The sequence below is a fragment of the Ambystoma mexicanum genome, chromosome 6q (assembly GCF_040938575.1).
Source record: "Ambystoma mexicanum isolate Mex_15411 chromosome 6q, UKY_AmexF1_1, whole genome shotgun sequence".
In the NCBI taxonomy this organism is placed as follows: domain Eukaryota; kingdom Metazoa; phylum Chordata; class Amphibia; order Caudata; family Ambystomatidae; genus Ambystoma; species Ambystoma mexicanum.
In genome coordinates this window covers 116,424,734-116,448,675 of record NC_090937.1, presented here as the reverse complement: position 1 = coordinate 116,448,675, position 23,942 = coordinate 116,424,734, and the positions used below count along the sequence as shown (strand labels likewise).

General features: G+C 46.1%; 1 protein-coding gene across 3 annotated transcripts in view; it reads right to left on the bottom strand.

Annotated features, from left to right (window-relative positions):
• The window catches only part of UNC5C (unc-5 netrin receptor C), a 498,641-nt gene that overhangs the window by 22,265 nt on the left and 452,434 nt on the right, over positions 1–23,942 (bottom strand). For all 3 annotated transcript variants that reach the window (XM_069630547.1, XM_069630549.1, XM_069630548.1), the window contains 2 exons: positions 16,845–17,078; positions 2,061–2,210 (listed from right to left, as the gene is read on the bottom strand). In XM_069630547.1, coding sequence (XP_069486648.1) covers positions 2,061–2,210; positions 16,845–17,078 — 384 coding nt within the window. The remainder of the gene's footprint in view (positions 1–2,060; positions 2,211–16,844; positions 17,079–23,942) is intronic.

Below are 23,942 nucleotides of genomic sequence, written 5' to 3'. Positions count from 1 at the left end.
CCAATGTCCTCTCTGTTGTTGACAGAAGACAAAGTGATTTGGTTCTCTGTGACCCAATGAAACATTTGCATGTAGTACAGAAAATGTACGCGTTTTATGCACTTATTAGTGAGCCTCTATGTACATTGGGACTGTGCCTTGTGTATTTTGCTCATCACATTTTTGTGAATCAGTTTTTAAGTGCAAGTTGTGCAAATCTGAACCGGATACTTTTCCCTCCTTTTATTTTTTGTGTTGATGCACAATTGGCCATTTGGTGCATCTGCATAGACCCAGGGATGGGGAGAAACAGTGCAAGCCAATGTTAAACAGTTCCGGCCCAAAAGATAAAGCCACCACATAAAGCCTAAGAAGCTGTAACTGGGCAAAACTAAAACACTGGTTCTAAGAGACACGGATGAAGGGCTGCCAGAGTTGTGTCGAGTTGGAGAACGTCTTTTATCTATGGCGCGTCACCATAGGTAATCACTTAAGGCCCGACTCGTGCAACCTCTCCTGGTGCAAGTGGAAGAGGCGTAAGAGCATCCCTACGCTTGGGTCAGAAAAAGATTTAGGCGATTCATTGAGGGCATCAAAATGTGAGGATCAGTTGTGCAGAGTCTAGTCCATGAATACCGGTGCAATATTTCACAAAATAGCAGAGGTAAGCAGGAGTGATTCCGTACATGGAGAAGGCCGGAATGGACTTATTCATGCATAAACAAGGCCAATGCCTTCCCTGCCGAATTTTCAGAACAGGTTTAGGGGCATGGCAATAAGGGTTGCTTCTGACCCTCCCGTGCATTTTATTTTGTTTAGGACAGCATTGGTATGAGCTGCTCCTGACCAGCAAACATTTATAATTCCTTTGGAAGGGGCTGAAACATGTTTACCTTATTTTAGCACTTCAGCATTCCAGGGTTTTCAATGATCACCAACCCCAATCCCTCCCCATTTGACACGGTTCTGCTCATTTGAGCCCGCCTGTGCATCCTGGATGCTAGTGCAGAGCCACGAGGAAATGTGCAGGTCACTTTTCTGAATGCATTGATATTTACAGAGTCAAAGCATTTCTCAAACCAGGAATAAAAAACAAAATGCATCCTTTTATACACCTATGTGAACGAGGCCCTTCCAATTCTCCGGTCTACATAACAATGAAACTATTCGATGAAAGCCACACTGAGATTTCCTGCTCTTACGGCTTCGCCCCTACAACACATAGATGAACTTAAAAAAGTACACAATCTATTGGTTATTGTTCAGCAGTTTTGAGGAAACACGTCATGCACATTTTTACAATTGGATGTCAACGCTTGTTGAAATTCTGAGACCAAAGAGGCGCAAAGTAATGTAAACCAATGTGCGCCATTTTGATAGAATCAACGCGAGTGACTGCAGCACATGATCGGAAGTGCACAATACTGCCCCCGGGAATGCAGGGGCTCTAGAGCCTTGGGAATGGAAATTGAGAGTGTCATGAAGCAAAGAGAGCATAGCTTACAGGCAAGAGCGGGAGATACTGGTGCAGCAGGCCATACACCGCATGCTGGGCCGCTAGAACCAAAACTGCTTTGGCCCCCCAAAGACTTGGTGCGACGAGACGGTCCTATGTCTAAATTGCGCCGTCAGGACCGCAACTTAGTGGAAACCTGCCAACAGACGTCCGCTCCCCAACAAGGTCACTTGGTAGCAGTGCCGCTTTCAGAGGGCCCCACCCCATTCCTGCTGCATGGTGGCCCCACCCCCCTACCACTTTGTACCTTTTCCAGACCCTTACTGTGCCCCTCGTTAGCAGTCCGCAGTCGGCCAGGGTCGGCACACGCATGGTGATCTTTCGTACGTCATTCTTTACCCTTGCGGCCTCCTGACCACAGATGGATGAGAGAGCATGGGAAAAAGGGGCAAAGTAAAAGACAAAAGGAAGGAAAATTGCCCCCTGTACCAAACACCTTTATCCCTATCACATGTTCCTGAGTGTGGGCATGCAGTCAGAAGAAAGACACAATAGAGAATTCCCCATGGCAACTATCTGGAGCAGTTACTTCCCCTGTAGCTAGGCAGAAGAGACAGCAACACACCTGATATTTAGCCAACAGCTTGCTCTTCCAGAGAGAGTGTGTGATGTCATGAATGGACAGGCGCAGGTTATGGGTGCTCCCTTTAAAATGAAGGGCCTTTGGTTCATCCAGCAGCTGCCCTCCTATCTGCCTCTCTGATTGCAGCACCTCCTGAAAAGGAAACGGGTGCACATAATCAATAACACATCCCAGCAGCTCATCAATCAGCAGTCCAAATGGCTCCAATATTCTGCTAAAGATCACATGAAGGCGTCCCAGTCTGCCATTCTCCCACATAAACATGTCATCCATATATTGAGGGGCAGGTCATTGCCTGTAGCAATAGCGCCCTAACGCCTTAACCTTTAGAATGAATTCCTACATCTGACTTTCACACCAGGCGGAAGATTCCTTTTTACAGGCCAGCAACTTTTCCTCGCAGTTGGTATGAAGAAAAGCAACTTACCTGAAACCATATTTCTTCATAGTGGGTAATGTCCAGCAAGGATAGCCTCTATCATTTCTGCGGCATCCTCCTTAAAGGCATGCCATCATAGTACAATTTACACAGCTAAAGGGGAATAAATAAAAAACGAAAAAAATGGTGCGATGCATTTTCCTCCCCAAAAATATTGACTTTTTATTTTTATTTGGGGTGGGGTCCTCTCCAGCCCCAATTTACCGTAGTTTATAACCCCAACCAAAAGCCCCTTCCCACCCGTTTTAACTCCTTACCCCACACCCATATATATATATATATATATATATATATTTTAAAACTGTATTTTTCGGTAAAAATGATTTGTTAAAACTGTTGTTTGTTTTTTTTTAATTTGGTAACATCACTGGATACCAAGGCGTTCATATGGTGGAGAAGAAAAATATAAGTATGTTCAACAATAGAATGCCACCAGGACCCTCCCCAATAGTCGTGAAGAGTCTCGATGTCGTAAAACCTGAGAAAGTCCAACGCTGGCGATGGAACGAGGTACTTACCTAAAATAACATTTCTCCATCACGGGGACTTCCCTTCGATTCGCAAGCTTCCAAAAATAGGCAAACGTCTTTCTTGAGAGTGAGAGCAAGAGGAAATGCATGAGGAGGAAATACTTATATCCCTCGGATCATCTTCGAATGCCAAGGGAGTGTCCTGATTGAAAGCAAGCAGGTACCACCAGAAAAGCTTGCGACGCATACTTAGGTCATCAATGTGCGAGAAACGCCATTAGGGCTCCTCCCACACTCACCTTTTACCAATTTGATTACCAAATCACAGATCAGCACCTCAACCGCAGGACAACTGCCGGAGCAGCAAACTCTGGGTGCGTGTTAATTTTTCACATGCAGCAACCGAGCCAATCGCGTACTTCGATTGGGATCTTGCCTGACCTACTATTGGCAACGGTGGGAATCCAGACTGCAAAAGAACAAAGTTGAAGGCAGAAGAGAATATGAGGTTCTTGCATAACTGCCCCACGAGCGCTCCTCCTGGGAATCCCTTTACGAAATGTGTAGGTCCCTATTATGCACCCTCTAGTAACATGGGCCAAATACATATGGGAGATGAGAAACATTTTAGGACAGTCCATTGATGCCATGTCCGCTTAAAATAAGTCATTGTCTCTATCATAAAACCCCCTCCCATGGCTTTCCATTCTGAAGGGGACCCGTCGTGATGTCTGCGCACTAAAGACCCCCCTTACTACTGACTATGGATAATTGTGACACATTTCTCCAGGATAACTCACCAGAAATTGCTGGTAGGAGAACTGTTGCCCTGACTACCTTCAACTGGTGATGGCGAGCCATCCCATGTTCACTCCATCAGGAGTCCCTCGCTCCATGTAGAGTAATGTCCTGTCCAATCAGCTCATAAGACTGATGTTGGATGCCGCCATTCAATAGACCAAGACTGATTCAACGTGAAGTTCTTGGCTTCCTCTCGGGCTAGGCCAGCCTGGAGTTAGAAAATGCCGGAGAGAGAGTCCTACAATTAGATCAGTGGCCAGGTGCAACAGAAGTAAGTTTTTCGTTCTGAGATAACAGGGTCTGTCTCGTTTGCATAATGGCGGGATCGACACGGGCGCCCGGGCGGAACCCGCTGCCTGACAAATTCGGGACAAAAAGCAGCGTTTGTTTATGGGCTATTAGCGGAAAATGATCATTGTTAGAAACCTTTTAAATGAAGGGTCGCCCAATCAATCACATCCATCTTCTTTGCAATGGGCTCTAATTACCTCATTAGGACGTCCACAGAAAAATCGATCGCAATTATCTGATTACTATGGATCTTCATTATGTCCAAATTATAGCGCGGAGCTGTCCATAGCTGGATTCATGGTATTTTCTGAGTTAATTGTGGCGTTCCAAGGGGTCAAAGCTGCAGCCTGCACCGCAGTAATACACTGAAGGCTATTGGGGTCGTGCGGCTCTTTGTATTTGCCTATATGAGTGCAGCCAGGTTAAATCAGCAATATTTGAGGGCATGTGGGGTCCAGATCTTTGGATGCAACATTTGTGTGGCATCTTAAAATAAAGCCCACTTACGGATCCTGCAGTTGTTTTTGCAGATACTGCAGTGCGCCTGCAGGTGGCCCCAGTCACAATCAGTCATTTCCCCATGAGCTTTGTTAAATCCAGTACAGCATGCACTTCTCAAATGCATTTATAATAATAAACTCATAAAACAGCTGCAGCAAGAGGTACAAGGACACAAAGACAGGTGATTCATGATTTTGTTTTTACCCAGAAGTGGCAGAATACAGCATGCACAATATGATCTGATGATGCGCGTTTGCGCATGGAATGCGCCGGCTTGCAAGACTACGAAGACTAAGGGCCCGATCAATGGAATTGTTTGATTGGTTCAAACTGACTTTGTACTGCTGAAAAGTGACGTTGCACTGCTGACACAAACCCTGATTCATGGAACTGTGCAAAGTGTATTTTTGCAGTGCAAAGTCAGCGCATAGTCATTTTTGCAGTACACATTTTGCTCATGACTAGTAATGGCTACATGGTGTCGACCAATAAGGGGCACCCAGGTACAAAGCGGGATGGGGCAGAGCAACGACCGTGCAGGGTTTCTACGTGATTGGCCACGCTTGCCCCATATGATTTCCTCAGGTTTTCATCTGGGTGCAGGTCAATCTAAGGTTTCACTTAATAGAAATTTACTTTTTTCAAGGAGACACCATTAATTCACTATCCTAAAAACAAATTCATGCAAAAAACTGTAAGAGAATACAATGTCACTATGAATGTTTTTGCCACTTGCTGTTACTCTCTCTCTGCGTTGGGGCTGCTGGGCGGTTCTTAACAAGAATGAGCTTTGCAGAGTGTTTAAATCTGAAGAGATCATGCAAACATGACATCTGGCTCTTTACAGTAAGCAGCAGAGTGCCTATAAGGGGCCAACCCGGGTAACCCTTTGCCAGCTGCGGGGAGACAGGCCGGGAAGGGGTCTTCCCCTCCACGTTTAAGATTCTATTGGGAACACTGACATTAACTCTCCACGGAAGATCAGGCAAGGGGCCTGATTCACAGAGACTTTTCCTATGGGATTGCACCATTATAACAAGCTTCTGAGAATCAGGCCCAATGCCTCTGGTCTTTTGTACCTCAATCTCGGTGTGAATGCATATATTTAATAAATTAATGGCCCCAACATGACTTATGTTCGAAATGCTTTGCAAATCACTAAACACTGTGATCTTGATAATTTGAAAAGCCCATCCCAATCTGATGGATTTTTTCTGTGGGTACCCATACAGGGCCCTGACCAAAGGCTGCTCAGTAGGTTTATATTCTTGCTGCAGAGATATGTGTGTAGCAGCAAAATGCCTACATTCTGAATCCCTGCAGTGTTTACTCAGATTTTCATCCTCCTGAGAAGTATGAGGTACCCTTGAAGGGCTCAAAATTGAGGGGCGCCGCTGGGAGCTATTTAGCCCCTGTTTCTAGCCTAGAAGAGCCTGGTTAGCTCAGCACCAACAGCTACCGGCAGCGTCTTATGTCTCCACATGCCAAACGATGCAGGAAAAAACACACCAATGTGAATAACTCAGTGTGTTTGGGACAATCTATAAAAAAGCATTATGACACTTCTATGCAACATTTAAAGCATAAATAATGGACACAGTGTTATGTTTGCATCTGATGTGGAAGTGAGATTTGCAGAACGCTATGCAATACCTTCTTGTCTGCCTGAGGCTGCTCCTTGGTACTCCGGAGCAACCTTTAGCTCCTGCTTATACAATGTTAATTTTGATCCTGGCTTGACCTGCACTCTTGGAATACTGATCATTAATGTAATGAGAAGCTAGAGGGTACCAGGGCGTATAACAGCAGAGCATATTGCAATGCTATTGTGTGGGTTATCATATCCTTCCTTCGTTATACTTAAGGATGCATTAAACATGTGTGCTACAGAAGATGTTGCTACATTCGATATCTCAGCCATGGGCCCACATGAGTAAAGACAAACTAAGACAAGCCGAGCAACCCAAGTGATCATCTCGTACATCTGTGCGATCGGGCAATCTTGCCCTCCTGTTGCTGGACCTCTCTGCTGCCTTGGACATGATCGATCAGTATACGCTCTGTCAACACCTCACTTCAGCAGCCAACTTCTCCCACCATGCTGCCAAATGGATCACATGTTTTCTAGCTGACAGGTCCTCCCATGTCTACAATGGCAATTCCACTGCCCCCCCATCCCTGTCTCATGCGGAGTCCCTTAAGGTTCATGTGTATCACCTACCTTATATAATATCTACACCGAAGCCCTGCTTTTATCATCTTGATTCTCTGGGCATCTCCTACACCAACTATGCAGACGACACCCAGATCCTCCTCCCTCTTTTCAAGCAACTACCTCGAGGATACCTCCAATCTCAGCGGCATTTATGTAACTATCAAATCTTGGATGACATCCCACGAACTCTGCCTGAACAATGACAAAACTGAGATCTTAATCTTTGGTACTCAAACAGACCTCTCCAATCTCAACCCTAGCTACCAGTCCTTCTTGATAGACTGCAACACCATACCAGTGTCCCCTGTCATCAAAGCACTGGGCGTGTACCTTGATGCCACCCGCAGCATGTCACGACACATGCATTCTATTGCATCTGCTGCATACACCACTAAACTCTTCTCAACGCCTGCAAAACGTTTCTCTCAGCCAACAACCGCCTTGCCATTGCCCGCTCCATCATCAGCGCATAACTGGACTATTGCAACATCCTCTTTGTGGGCACCACCGAACAGAACCTCACCAAACTACAAGTGATCCAGACCAATGCCCTAAGATCTGCCCCTGACCTCCCCAAACAGGAGCATATTACTGCCGCAAGGAAAGAAGCTCACTGGCTCCCAATCCACAACTGGATTAAATTCAAAACCTTGCTATTACCCATCAATGCCTTTCTGACCCCACACCGCCTTACCATTCACAAAGACTCCCTTAGAAAATATAATAGACTCACTCGTACCAGCAACTGTCTCAAGCTCTTTGTCCCCAGATTGTAATGTACCAGAGCAGCTGGCTCTAGCTTCCCTGTTACAGCCCCTCACCTCTGGAACTCCTTGCCGCTGGCATCCGGTGCTGATCCCTCCTACAAAGCCTTCAGGGAAAACCTCAACACTTGGCTCTTTAACTGAGTTGTCTTTTCACATCAGACTCTCGACACCACCTGCTTATCTTGACACTACCAGCGCCCAGTTGCCTGCGCGCTCCTGATCACTCTACAAATCTAAAAAATAAATAAAGACATTGCTGCAAGGATTACTTGGGAGTAGCTCAGTTTTCCTGCTCAGAATTTCATCAGTGATGTTCCCGCTTGTATTTTCTCCCTACAAATTGATAATGATATCACATTTTAACATATCACCTCCTGCAGGATTGCGACTGCCTCTAAGCACTTTGGTAATAGATGCAATTGTTATCAAATGTAATGGTACTTGGTTTATTGACCTGGCAAGGATGATGGGTGGAGTTAACCCTGCCAGGACTCAAACCAGCGACTGCAGGTTGTACACAGCGATAGCTTTACTGACTGAGCTATCTTGTCGCCTTATTGCCGAGCCTGTTATTACTCTAAATAATTCCAAATGTGGTCCTGCAGAAAGGTCTCTTGCTTATATCTCTATGATAAGAAGTGATGACCCTGCAAAGTAATGGTTGCTCTCTTAATGCAACACCAACTATGCGTACCCGGCACCCTGCTGTTTGCTATACACAACTAAAAAGAAAAATGAAGTTTGAAAAATACAAAACAAAAAAAATGTGTTGCGCTGCAACAATAATGGCTTAGGCATTTGTGTTGTACACTAACACTTTCTATACAGTGGGATATTCAAACGGCAATGCACAACATCGTTAATTGTGCAGAGTCGCCCTGGGTGACATTCACATGGTCTGCTCCATTTGATGCCTGGCCAGTACCTGAGACACAATAACCTGGACGAGTCCTTTGTTGAAAGGGGAGATCTGGCCATAAAGAACTGAGTCTTCATAAACCAGCATCTGAGTCCCCTTCTGAGGTTGCAATGCTTGAAATGGGAAGGGCTCAGGTAACCCAGAGGAGCACAACTGCGTTCCTATGCGGGCACTAACCGGTCAGGAAATGGGTTATGAATAATCATGAGATTAATGATGAATGGAAATCTTCTTCCCCCTATGATTGTAAAGCGCTCCATTTCTTCCCAAAGCTAGCTCCTCACTCACTATATACCCTAATAATAATATAGCGTTAACTACCTGTTCAACAGGCTATACCGGCAGGGGGGAACAACACGACAGAGCGAGTTAAAGCCGAACGCTATTAGAACCACGGGTTACCAAAGCGGTAACCTGGGGTGTTAACAAAACGCTGAGTCCCGTTCAATGAATTAAAATACTGTGACAAGATGGCTGCCATGGATGTGGAAGACGGGTCTCCATACGAAGCCCCTCTTCCATTTCCAGGGTGTCCGGCAAAGCGCGATGCAGGGGAGTGGCAGTGGGCGTGGCCGCCACCACATTGAGGAATTTGGGGCTGGGGAGGGCGGTTGGGATTAGTTAAAAAAGGACAGGACGGGTGGGGAGAAGATGGCGGTGAGGTGTGGGGTGGGGGAAGCAGCCATCGGGTTCCATGGAACGTGGGCTGAGAACTGAAGTATCAGCCCGCGATTCGAGGATCCGATTTGCTGCATCCTCAGCCCATGGTGCTAATAATAAAAATCTGCATCTAATGGATCCAAAGAGGAACTCAGTTGTTATGCTGAAAACCTGCTGGCTTTGTTGACTTGAGGGACACTGTTGAGCACTAATGGAGGACCCCTGCAAACAAAGCTTTGCAATGTACCTGCGTGGCCCCAGAATTACAAATCAAGGATATGCACAAAAACACTAACACACACACACGCACACACCTGCATCATCGTACTCATACACACTGCACTTGTGTATTTAAACAAGTTCTGTACCGTTTTCACTGTGATAACCTGGGATTGAGTTTATTGCTTTGTGCAAAAAGGATTTACCACAATATAATAATAATGTGTTCCTACATAGCGCTTCATACCACACTCCTCCTGCTTCTAAGTGCTGTCAAAACATGTGTTATTATTGCCCCATTTTGAATGCAACTTGATATATCGACCTCAGAATGATGAAGGGCCAAGTCAGCCATGCCGTGGGATTTGAGCTTCTGAAGGGGAGGGCAGTTGGGATTAGTTAAAAAAGGACAGGACGGGTGGTGAGAAGATGGCGGTGTGGTGTGGGGTGGGGGAAGCAGCCATCGGGTTCCATGGAATGCAACTTGATATATCGACTTCAGAATGATGAAGCGCTAAGTCAGCCATGCCGTGGGATTTGAGCTCCTGAAATGTAGGATGCCCCCATGTTGGAGACCAACGCTTCACTCGTGTAGCTATCCACCCTTGGCGTCATTGATTAAAATACCATTTGCAATTGACTGTATATTTTACAACCCAATCTCCGCAGACGTACATTATTTTGTGTTTTATATGCTGAGCAATGAATACTTAATTTGTGTCTGGGAATGAGCCTAAGAGAATCTGCTTGCTAGTCGGTAGACTTCGGATCTTTCCACGCAAGCCCGCGCAGCCCGCTCCATCGCTTTCACGAAAGAGATCTGTCCTAATACTTCAGCTAAGAAGATAATAAACTGCAATCTTGACAAAGATGCTCCAGAGAGCCGTTCAGATGAAAATGGAAACTGCAAGCAATGCAGGAAGTCAACAGAGCGAGCATCGAGTGTTGCCGAAGCACGCGCCAACTGCATGGACAATACGTGCGCTGCTATTCTCTATGCCCTGCTCACCAGCATGCCGCTCATCTTTCAGCATCAGTGAACGCAGCGAGTCAACTGTCAAAGTGCTGAGAACTAAGCTCAGGTGTGTAAACGTAGCCGAGGATCCCTTAAATCGGACGAGCTCCAGTGGCGGCCTGCCCCGAACTAGCACTCGGCCGGTCGCCATGCTTGTACACATCTGAATCTCAGGACACTTCTGGCGCTAAGACAGACTCGTTAACTTATCCCAAGCAATGTGAAGCCACAGCAGGAGTGTCACCTTGGCTTTGCAATGAGTATTATTCATATAAGTAAAGGCAGTGCTTTAAGTGGCGTGAAAAAAACGAGATGGGCTCTAATAAGGGGCGTGGCCTAAAGTGTTGGGTAGGGTGTGAGGGGTCTGAGGTGTCAGCAGGGCTGGCTTTAGCAGTGGCAGTGATCTGGGCAGCAAAAGAAAAATGTGGCACCCCTCCGCTTCCTCCTGGTTACGCAGGGATAGGGGGGTGCCAAATATTTTAATAGACGCTGATGCGAAAGCATCAGTGCCCGATTGTTATGAATTTAGCCCTGCTCCCGAGAGTGGGGCGCATTTAATTTCAATAGGGCACCTGCCACGCCTTCTCCCACCTTGCCAACTCTGGTGAGACCTTGATCGACTCCCCCGAGCTAGCGTGGAGAGGGCTAATATCACCCCGAGTGGCCCTGACCTAAGGCTGGCCCTGGGTGTCAGCTTATGCAATGGCTGGCTGAGCCAATACATAACCTGGCAATTAAAGGAAAATCAGCAACTCTGTCATTCCAATGTAGACAAAACGAAATGGCCAATCAAGTTGTGCAACACGTGTTATTTTGGAACTAATGAGTGAGGCTGTTAACTCTGCGCAGGAAATAGTGATTCTCTGACACGTGACATTGCATCTGCCCAACGAGGCTGCTGGGGGAAGGGCGGCAGGCTGTGAGCGCTGTCTACCACCCTGAGACATTTCAGAAAGGTAATGAATATATATATATACGGTAAGAAAAAAGAAAGCACTTTAGTAATGTGGCTTCAGCTCTTGATCAAAATTTAAAGATTATTAGCTTCAAAAAGTGATTCGCTTTAAACTTAATTCATTGCCTCATTCCTTTGCATTGCCCAGCCAACAGACGAGAACAAATGTTTCTGTCTGTATTTACCAATGTGGGCGGGTGGGGGGTGGACGGGCAGGGGACCACTGCAATCATTTATTTTGTGTGCCCGCCCCTCATTTTGTTTTGTAATTGCAGCATGCAGACAACCCACCAGGCAACCTTTAAGACAATTAACGTGCCGCTGCTTAACAACAGCATCTGTTGGGTGGGGAGGAACTGAAAGGGAGATGGATCATCTCCCTTTCAGCTCCTCCCTACCAAACAGATCAACACGCCAAGGGATCATACCAACAGCAGCCCAAAGCGCCGTGTGAGATGGAAAGGCTGTTTAGTTTAGTTTAATTTCTTTATTTATACCGTGCGCCGAACCCTGGGGTAAATGGGCTCTGTCTAGGGCTACTGAGTGGCTTATGTGGGCCCCGCAGGGTCCCAGCTTACTTAAAGTTTTTTTAAGACTGCTGGGGCTCGGACACAGCTAGCCCCGGCCCACTTTAAGCCCTGACAGGAGCAGTGCTTTCAGCAGCCCATCCCATCTCTGAGAGGCGACATGGTTTTAGGCCCACTTAGCACCCTTCCAATCGGGCATTGTGCATTCTATATGCACAAGGAATTGTGCTGCTTAAGCCCTTGACTTCTGAGAGCACGTCACGCCTTTTCCTTCCGTGACGTGTTAAAATATCACTGCCGTCCATTGCGCAATGGTAGAATACGCCATTTTTGCTTCATGTACTTTGCGTTTTGAGGTAAGTGATGGCAGAAGGGGGGAGACGCTTCGTCAAAAATAAAAGAAACGAGGGGCTAAGAGGAGCCCCCCGCCCTACCATTTGAAATCAAAAAATATATTTTTGAAAAAACACTCCCTTCCTACAGATGCAAAGAGCACCAGCAGCACAGGCACCGATATTTTCAGATGGGTCAATTTTTCGGACCATGAAGATAGTCTATGAAAACAGACTGCCATGTCTTGAACTGTGATGAAATGAAGACCGGGTCCCCTTCTGCAGAGACCCACTATTATTAGCACCCTGGGAGGGGTGCTGGCCAATCAGGAGGCTTGGAATGCAGGCTGTACTGTGTGGTACAACCCCGCATTCTGAGGTGCCTGCGTAGCCAGTGGCCCTTCCATTGCCCGCTCCCCCTTTACCACATAGCACCCGTGTAGTTACCTACACGGGTGCTAACAGTGTCACAGTCATCAACATGGAAAATGGACTACACTGACAGCAGCACTGGGCAGCGCCGAGCTGCACAACAAAGGTACGTTTCTTTGGTTATTTAAAAAAAAAAAAACACCATTAGCACCCGTGTAGAAAACTACACGGGTGCTAATGGCGATATTAACCTTGGCAGCAAGCCGACCCTGGCAGTAATGGCACCGCCACCCTCGTTAAGGGACCCTTGCTTCGCTCGGGCCCTTAACGTGGGCGGTGGGCCATTAGCGACAAGGTTGGCCCGCCGCATTGGTTAATATCGCCTCAATCTTTCTCCCCTTGTGACAATATCTCTGTCTTTGTGGGTGGCTCTGTATCCGACTGCTTAGCCTTATCTCTCTACCTTTCTGCCTATCCTATTATTGGCTTCTATAGTGATCGAGCGATACTTGTGCAAACCTATCACTTGGTTTCTCAATCTGTCTGTCTTTCATCAATGTGTCTGTAACTCTGCATCTATCTGTCTATCTATCTATCTATCTATCTATCTATCTATCTATCTATCTATCTATCTATCTATCTATCCATCCATCTATGTGTCTATCTTTCTATCTGTCTGTCTATCTCTCTATCTGTCTGCCGCCCAACCACCGCAATAGCGGAATAGGTTTAGTTCTTTCTTTTGACCTGACTTCTGAGCAGCATATCTGTATGCATCTCTCTTTCTCCTTCTCTCTCTCTCTCTCCTATTCCTCTCATTCTCTCTCCTTTCGTCTAGTGTCTGTTCACAACCCTATGCGTCTGATTAGGAAAGAATCCTATGCCGCAAAGAATGGAATGCGCTAATTCATCCTCCTCGCTTGTGCTAGGTTTTGCCCAATTCCAATAGGGCATTTGAATGTCTGCATGATACACGTAAAATAAAGTGGTCTTGTATTGCGCTCTCCTGCCATTATTATCTCCTCGCTTTGATTGGTTCTTTGAAAAAAGAGGGAGGGGGGAGGGTAGTGTAAAAGAGGGAGAGGCAGATACGAAATCTGTGGTATTGATGGCTGCACGCTGGAACTTTCTGAATCCTGGTTGCCGTCCTGGTTCTATGGACTTGACGAGGACGCTTTGGCCTGTGTTTATCCAGAAGGGAGCCTTCAAAGTCTAGTTAAACCTATTGTGCTTCTTTGAAGTATCTGGCTACAAAGTCCATTGGAGCAAGTATGAGATACTTCCTATCAACGGAACATGTATGCGATACATTTTTGATCAGCTGGAGTTTATGTGGTGTACTGGGAACATGAAGTACTTGGGTGTTTGGATTGGCCCAGAGGTGAGGCTGTTGCCCAAAATCAACTTTGACTTCATACTGCCTAAACTGAGGACTGATATCGACACATGGTCACTTCTGAAACGTTCCCTATGGGGCAAAATTAACTGCATCAAAATGAACATGGCGTCAAGAGTCAATTATATCCTCTCAATGCTTCCACTCAAGACGCCTAAAGGTATTTTCAAGGAACTCAATGCGCTTATACAGAAATTCTTGTGGGATGGCAAACCGCCCAGGTTGGCCCTATGAAATATGCAACTCCCTTTGAAGCAGGGTAGTATGAATTTGCCAAATTTCTTCGATTATCATCTTGCATTCACTGTTAGGCATCTGTGTCGTGTGGTGAGGATTAATCCGGACCATTGGGACGAATTCGAATTGGAATCTAATAGTGTATCTCAACTGGAACCCAGGGCCTTGTTGTCAACGGTTCAAGGTCATCCCAGTCATTGAGTCCTCTTACAGCTTTTTTTGCGTTAGTGCTGGTTCTGCATATCGCACGTCTCGGCAGTGAAGCGTTCCTGTTTCATGATGGATCCATTTGGCTGGACAAGGCTTTGACTATACAAGGGAAAGTCTTCTTCTGGCCATCCTGGTTTCTCTGTGGTATTCGGTACATCAAAGACTGGTTTGAGAATGGTACATGGATTACGTTTACACGTCTGTGCAAAGAATTTGACTTGAGAGATTGCAGCTATGCGGAATACAAACCACTAAGGGGATCATTGCAGCAAAGCTTGCTCTTGCTCAGCCATTATCGATGTAGAGTGTGGCCTGGTCAGTGCTAGAACTTTGTGGACGATCAGTCCATCTTGCCGCCACTATCTACAGTATTCTTGTGTCTAATCACAAAGGGGACTCTGAGCTTGTCAATGTCTGGGCTGGTGAACTGGGTGAGCCAATTGACCCAGGCTGCTGGCAGAGATGCTGTCGCAATGTCTCTTGGCCCAGCATGGACTGGGGTCTGAGGGACTCTCGAACTAAAATTCTCTTTAGGACATATTGGACCCCAGAACAAATGTTTAACAGACACGTCTCTGAGCGTGACCAATGCTGGAAATGTAAGCAGACAAGGGGTACATTGATTCACTTACTGTGGTTTTGCAGCAAGACCAGAGACTTTTGGGCAGGTTCTGTGAGAGTTTGAGCCTGCTGCTGAACTGTACCATTCCAAGGAAAACTTCCCTTTTGATTCCTGGAAATCTGTCTTCATTAGTGGATCTGCCCTTTTCAAAGAAAATCTGGCTGCTGCGGAGTCAAAGGTTGGCCCTACATGCATTGAAATCATCCAATTCTTTCTGTATTAATGATTGGGTGGAGGAGTTGTTGACTGTGTCCTACCATGAGAGGGCCATTTTCAAGCAGTCTGGAAACATTGATAAATTCACTGACATATGGGGACTATTCCTAGATGTATATGGCTGATGTGCTTTTGAGATGTGTTTCCTGATACGTTCTCATCCCTGCCATTGTACTGTATGATTTGTTGACTTATGATGTGTTGTTTTATTTCTCTGTCTCTTGCACATAGGCCTCATTTTTGTCCTACTTTCTGAAACCTGAATGTTCTATTGTTTGCCAGCACTGCATTTACTGTTAGTTTTACCATTATTGTCTTTGCCAAACTTACCGCTGTTTGCTTTTGTTACATGAAATAATAAAAAATGTAAATGCCAAACTTACAGTGCTACATTTGAGCATTTAAACGGCCTTGCCTCCTCTTTGCACAAATGCACAAAGCTGGGAGTACAAAGAGCTTTTATGCACTTTTCAAAGGGCCTCCCAAATTTCCCAACAGGATGCAATTTGAACTGCAGAGAAAATAAAATCCATCCCCTACACCTGTTTAGAATTGGATCAAAGGGGTATTCAATACACAAGAGGGTCATTTATAACTCTTTCTTGTATGTTCTTTTAAGAGGAACAGCAAAAGAATAAACCCTTTCTGTCGAATTTGCATTTTTATCCATCATTTCATGAGGTCAGTCCCCGTAAGGGCCCATCACTATGAAAGGCCCTGCCTGGATGTCTGCTTGAATGTCAATCACCACAACTCTTTGCCTGTCTTGCGATTAGCCTTGTTGTATGTCTCTGCATCTCTTGGAGTGTCTATCATTTAGGGTACCCAGCTTACTGAGAGAACAGAAATGCATTTTTAATGTACTTTACATAACCTGGAAATTAATAACCTCAAAGAAACTCCATGAATTGTGAGGTACAGAGAGACTGGTTCTGAAGCCGCCTGCAATAGAAGGGTCATTCACCATGGGGAAGTGAATGGCCAAGAAGCACACTCTGGGAAGAACACCTGCAAAACACAGTCTTTTGGTCAAAACAGGGGCTCTGCCGCCTGAGGACTTGAGATCATTATATTAATGTCAAACATGCCAATGGCACAGTACGAAATTGAGGGGAGCTGGGAGCTATTTAGCTCCTGCTTGTAGCTTAGAAGAGCCAGGCTATCTTGACAACAACATCTACCAGGAGCTACTTTGGGCTCCCCAGGCCAATGGATGCCGAACAAACACACCTATGTGAATTCAATTCTGTGCATTTGGGACATTCTATAAATAAACATTAGGACATATCAATATAACATTTAAACCGTGAGGGTTCATAAATAATGAGCAACATTATATGTTTCCATCTTATGTGGGAGCCATATTTGCGGAACACTATATAAGAGCTTCTCTTGTCCCTGTGGTAGCTCCTGGTCACTGGTTAATGCCGGATACCCAAGAGCTGCTTTTAGCTCCTACCTATCCAGTCTTAATTTCGAACCATTCTTAACAATCACCTAACTTGAGAAATCTTTAACAAATCTTAACTTTGCCTGTAAGGGAAAAAGTAACAGATCTGTGTCCTATACACAGCTCTTGGGTCTAGTGAGAGGGGGCTTTACCTTGAGTGCATCCTGCGTGTCGTCCAGGCAGTAGACCCGGATGTTGTACTCCAGGGATGTACAGGACGCTGGACCAAAGATGGCGAGCTTCAGCCGCTTGGCTGCAGATTTGGTTGTGAATTGCCCCACCAGAGCGTAGGTGCTGAGGGTTTCGGAGAGGATGTGGCAGGCTTCGGCGTCCATCTGCACGTAGCAGGGAGTGGTGAAGTTCTCCTCTCCGACTACAACCACGTCCTGAGAAAGAAAGGGGATTTATTTTGAAATGATTTGACTAACGACCCTTAGGCACAGCACTCCAAAGCAGAAAGGCAATAAAAAATAACGAAATGCATCAAGTGAAAACAGGGCGAGCTTCCGCTCTCGAGAACCTTTGTGGGTGCCAAGAAGAGAGTGGCCAGGGACGCATGTAAAGAAAAGATGCAACAGATGTGGTGCTTTAATGGTTTTGGAAAAAGATCAGGCCCAGTGTGTCTCTCACCTCCCAGGGCAGCGGGAACCACATCACAGAGGAAAGCACCAGCCAAAAAAGCAGGTCCTGCCATCAAAACCACCTTAAGCCTAGAATGAAAGAGGCATTCTGCTGCAGCAGACCGTCATGACTGGGATGTATTCAAATGGAGAGGGTGTACAACTCATGCACAGATTTGTGCACCATGGATATTGCTTTCAGACTGTATTCTAATGCAAACTGCAGGCCATCAGTGTCCTATGCTCCCGCTATGTCTTTTCTGCACTGCAGCAAATGAGTTGCTGTACTAAGCGCTCACTGAAGGACGCGCACGCGAGCACACACAAACACACACACAAATGCACGCACACGGGCACACACACGGTTACCATATGGTGGCCTTACAGGTTCTTTCCGGGTAGGGTCTCACGTGCATATCCACATGAGGCTGTAATATAATTTCTTATCCAGTTCTACTAGGTGTGTTTCTCGAGACCCTACCATTATAACATTGTGACGCACTCGGTCCAGCAAGAGCAGTTTTACCGGACTTAACATAAGCAAATCAATGGAGACATGGCACTCTTCCAGGAGCGTGAATTAATGGCAACAGGTAGCCTCCCGCGGGGGACATTCTCCATCAGTCAACAGACCCACCGGGCTGAGGCCGCCAACAGCACATTGCTGCTCTCTTGCACTTTTCCAGCTTATTCCCACTAACTCACCCACACCTTCCCTTTTTCAGAGCCGCCAGAGCGCCAGGGCACCACTCCGGTGGTGACAGTGCGCGGTACAAATATCCTTTAACATTAACATTAACATGAGAAGAGGGGTTGGGGTGAAACTGCAGGCCACATATGAAGCCCAGCGGCCCATTCATTAACATCCACCAAGGAAGAGGATCACTGATGCAGCCCTATGATGTGTGCTGACTTGACAGCAGAACCTGGCAGTCCTTTTCCCTAGAGGGACTGACCAAAAAACAGTGTTAGACACAAGAGTACATGTGTATGTCAATGTTTTTGGGGGCAGTGTTATTTTAGTATGTGCTATGCTGTGGCAGCACCTAAATGGGCATAGCTGTTTCATTAGCCATTCATTGGTTTGTTGAGTGTGTTGTGGAACTGCAGAATAGGGTCGGTATGATTGATGTGATAGTACTGTACTGTGAGGAGCAGTGGACTCGGTCACATTCCGCCAGCGTATAGGATGAATGGGAATCTGCAATGTAAACATTACAAGGGTTATATGTGCAATGGGTCCCGTTTTTAGGAAACTGGGTGCCACACCTATGGGGTTTGGTGGTATTTCGTCTGGAAATCCCACCAAACTCAAATACTGCTACAACATTGGGTAACGGGAATGGTGCCCATTATTTTGAGTCATGCGGCCCGTTCCATTATTCTCCATTTTGGAGTCCCATTAGACTCCATGGGGTTCACATATTACTGCATGCAGTATTTGCCACTCCATAATGTATTTTTGTGTAGAACATTTCCACCACACAAATCCAGGTGGTTTTCACTCAGTTTCAATTTGAAAGTCTAAGGGCCAGATTCATGGAATGATATGCCCGGAAAATAGGGAACTTGTAAGCCAAACTGGGTGCCTAATCTAGCTCGTCGATCCATGGAATCGAATGCACAGGATTTACCTTGGACTTAAGTGGATTTCTGGGCAGTCCAGCACACCACTGCAAGCGGCAGAGTGCCCTGCACAAGACACCATGCAGAGCGAGGGAGTGGCTTGCGCATAGGGCGGGAAAAGAGGCGGAAAACTGAAAATGGGGAAGAACATGCTAAAAAGTGGGCGTTGCGAAGGACGTCCCACAGGAATTCAATTGGATGCCCAGTATTGTGCAGAACAATACGTTTTCAGGGATCCGACCACGCAACCTTCCGGTAGGAAAATGGTCACACAAAGCTCTCATACTATCTACCACCCGAAGGCAGGCATACAGACACTTGCGCATAGGAATCACTGCGCAGAGGTAAGATCGGATGTCGGATTTAGGGGTGCATGCACACAGCGGGGGTTCCGATCAGACTTAGGGGTGCTCGTCTGCAGTGTAGCGGGGTGCAGGAATAGTTTACGGGGGGTTCACACTAATATTTTCGGAGTTTTGCCAGAGTTACGATAAATTGCATGCATGCTGTTGGGGTGCTGGTAACAGTTATGGGGGACCCCAAGCAGGGTCCCTGAGATGCAGGTCTGCTTGCGGGGGCCCCCACGTACTGTTTTGTGGGTGCATGTATTTTCACCTGGGGATGCTCGCAAGGGTGGCTGTTTATGGCTGTTTTTGATTTGCGTGGGGCGTGTCGGGGGCGTTTCCGGCCACGACTTGTGCATATGGTTACTTTGCGTGAACAATTCCATTAATATGCGGATCGCGTAGTAAAACAGTCCTGCAGTGACGTTTTCAGCGTGCTGCTTTGTGGGATTTCTGTGCACTTTTCCATTATTAATAATAATAATTTAGCATTTATATAGCACTACAAACACTCAGGTATCTGAGCACTGCTTATACCCATGGTCTGTGGTGCTCATTTATCTACCTCGGAAGGATGAAAGGCTGAGTTTGGCCCAGCCGGGATTCAAACCTGCGTCAGCAGGCTCGCTGTGCTATCGGACCGGCTGTAGGACCATTAATCGGGTCCTATATTTAGCAGTGTAGTAAATGTGGCAGTTATCCCATCACCACCACTTATTTACCCAACACCAAACTCTGAATGAGGCCCTACATGTTACATGACCTTGCAAAAAAGAAATGCCATTCTGTGGTGGACAGGTTTGAGGCAGTAATATGAAAAATGAAAATGTAGGGATTATAAACAAATTATAGAGGAGTCATGATTCACTAAAAAAAAACAAATCACAGAACAACATTGCTTAACAATAGCAACTTTGCTTTTGTTCACTCGAAATCAGAAGGGAGTTGGAACAACAGTTTCTTGGAGAGATTATTGTACTAGGTTGTGGGGGGCATCCCCGTGCCTCACTCGTGAGACACCTCCCCGTGATATTGTAGTAGAAGGTCAGCGATGGGTCATGTCATTTCTACCAACTGTGCTTGCAACTCATTTAAAATGTAAAGGAATTGCTGATGTACTTGGATGCAATGAAAAACAACAGTGATTCATGCTTTAAGATTGCCTAGTCTAGTCAGTCCAAATATTTGATAAAAATAGCAGGTCTGGGCACATTGCGTCATTTCGATCATGTGTGCCACTGCCCTGATCCGAGCTGTGCCAGAGCGCACACTGGTGGCCGGCCTGTGCCCTGAATTCCTTCGATTTTCTCTGACTGGCAAGAGCGGGAAGGAGGAGGAACGCTGCCTCGAAGGGATTGTGGGTGCAAAGAGAACATTGCGTCCTGGTCTCCGGGGGAAATTAGAAGAGGCCGAATCTGGGGATTAAATTATTAGCTATAAATCTGCAGGGAAAAAGCCGGGCGCACAAGCTCCTCACTGAGCCGGAAGAATTACCGCATAGACACTGCTGCTGGCTGCCCGCTTTTGACACTGCAATAAAAGTAGCATGCTCTACAGGTGCCATTAAATGGACTTGAAAAATAACTTTCATTTTGTTAAATAGCCCGCGGGCCTTTTGACTGGTTTTGTGAAATGAATGTGCTTTATCAGTGGGGGGAAAAAAGGCAGGTTCGCGAGCAGAATGAGAGCGGCGTGACACGGGGATAAAGGCGAGCAGTGTCAAGCACAGGAGGGGACCCTCTGCACAATAAAGCTTTCACCTTTTCACAGAAACAGAAAGGATGAAACTGCTTTGCAAAGTAGCCCATCAGGGGGAGTGGGGAGGGGAGGTGTGCGCAATGGCGGGGGGAAGCCAGAGGAAGGCCGGGCATATGTAGATATGAAATTACAACACCAGCTGTCACATGAATTCCTTAGAAGAACAATCAGATCACAGTTTGCAGTCCTTGTTTTAATCAGAATTGTCTGCTTAAGTTAGTACATTCTTTGCCAACACGTGTTTTGACCACTTTTGGTCTTTTTCAAGGCAAAACTTGTTACAACACTATATTATGCCTTTCTGAGTTAGAATGATAGTTCGTTGGACTGCAAGTAATTGGAATGGACCTACTACAGGGTCTATTCCTTGGATGTAATAGCAACAATAACACGTGACCCCCAAGCGTTTGCATGTCTCCTTTTATGTGTATTTTCAATTCTGAAGCTCAAAGATAAGTCTTGTATTCAAAGCACAGTGTATATGCTGGGGCTCCGCTTGCGACCATGCCGCCTTCCGCTTACGACGACATTGTGGGTCGCAGAACGTGAGTTTTTTGTTGGAAGCCGAAGGCAGCATGGTCCCAAGTGGAACCCCAGCATATACACTTATCTTTGGGCTTCAGAATTGAATATGCACATAAAAGAAGACATAGGAACACTTGGGGGTCACGTGTTATTGTTGCTATTACATCCAAGGAATAGACCCTGTGGTAGGTCCATTCCAATTGCTTGCAGTCCAACGAGCTAAAATTCTAACTTGGAAAGGCATAATATAGTGTTGTAACAAGTTGTGCCTTAAAAAAGACCAAAAGTGATCGAAACACATGACTTCAAAGATTGTACTAACTTAAGCAGACAATTCTGATAAAAACAAGGACTGCATACTGTGATCTGATTGTTCTTCTGATAAATTCATGTGACAGCGCATCTTCATGGAATGACGGCTGGTGTTGTATTTTCTAAATAAGGTTGGGGTAACCTATTAATTCCATTAGATTGCAGCAGTCAACATTCTCATAGAGTTGTACATTGACATTTTGGCCAAGCGCACATCTACCTGGCACCCCATACTCTCATCTTCTATGTAGATATGAAAACTGCCGACATTGTCGCCAAGATAGGCAGATGACTTGGAGTCCACCGGAGTCCTCTCATACACTTTGTTGGCTCCATGTCCAACACCCCTTGTCAGTGGTAACAAAACAAAGAATTGGGCAGCACTGAAAACAATGTGCTTTTGCTAATTTCATAAAACATGACATTTCCAAAGACAATGACAGGTCAGGCTGTGTTAGTAACATTACGGGATTGCAGGAAGAAAGATATCCGGCGATGTTCTTGCAGAATGGAACACAATGTTGCCAAACTATTGCGAAGGACGTGTTAGTGCAGTCATTATTCATATCACAAGATGGAAGGTGGCAGCTAGACATGGTTGGGGAGAGCACAGGCAGCATAGGCCCAAATTGGAGCAAATTAGGAGGTGCCCATGAGCATCTAAGTCTAGCACCTGCAACCTGACTAACAAAGCCTAAAAGTGGAGCAAATTTGAAGATACCAGTAGCATATTCGAGATACTCACCTGCAAATGTGGTTGACGAAGTTCGGGTGAAGGGCACCTGAGAGATGCTCTTGGCGTCCCGAGACTTGCTCAAGTTTTCGGCTTCGTGAATGACCGGTGAGCAGACCCTGATTTGCTTGAGTGAGAAACTTTACGATACGGGCGTGCTGCCTATACACAAGTCCCATGCTTTCAACGAGAGGGAATGTGGAGCCAGGTCACCTCAACCTATCTTAGAAGGATGTACAAAGTGAGGGAATGTGGAGCCAGGTCACCTCAACCTATCTTAGAAGGATGTACAAAGTGAGGGAATGTGGAACCAGGTCACCTCAACCTATCTTAGAAGGATGTACAAAGTGAGGGAATGTGGAGCCAGGTCACCTCAACCTATCTTAGAAGGATGTACAAAGTGAGGGAATGTGGAGCCAGGTCACCTCAACCTATCTTAGAAGGATGTACAAAGTGAGGGAATGTGGAGCCAGGTCACCTCAACCTATCTTAGAAGGATGTACAAAGTGAGGGAATGTGGAGCCAGGTCACCTCAACCTATCTTAGAAGGATGTACAAAGTGAGGGAATGTGGAGCCAGGTCACCTCAAACTATCTTAGAAGGATGTACAAAGTGAATAGGAAATGATGCACAACTCCACCTAATGCGTGCAGCTGAACGAGAGGGTGGATTGACCTGGTTTTGAACATGCATAAAGGGTTTGGGGTTTGAGTAATTGTAACAGCACACACGTGAGTTGAATCCCTGAGCCATTCAGAGCAGGATAGGCTCCAAATGGTTGTGGATAGGGTTGCGTGCCCCTTGCAAGCCCTTGACGTTGGTCTTCACGAAAGGATTGAAGGTAAGTTGTCACCATGAGCGCTGGCTTGCTGCTTCAGAAAAGTAATCAGAGCCAGGCCGAGGGCCTTGTTGTGGCACGGACAGTTCAAGAGAGGGACGCCTGAGCAGCTGCCCACTAAGACAGAGGGCCCTACAGAGTGCCGTGCATTTCTATCAGCAAAAGTGTCACACTTAAAGGGGATGTGATTGCAATGCTACATAATGTTATTCGGTCACTTATTAAGGTCAAGTTCGCCATTAAGGTGGCCTCCTGCCGCAAGCCTGCACATGGAATAAAATGGAGAGCGCCATCAATTGTTTGAAGAGGGAGCATTTTAGGACTTTATGACTTTCGAGTGATACCAAGATGCCTGTTTTGGGTGGGATAAGTTGTTGGTAACATCAAGCCAATAGTACACAGAAATCATGTCCAGTTGATGGCTCGTTCCAGTCAGGTGGCACCCAAAGTAATAGGCCGGCAGATGAGCAAAATCTTAGATGGGTGGCAGGAGG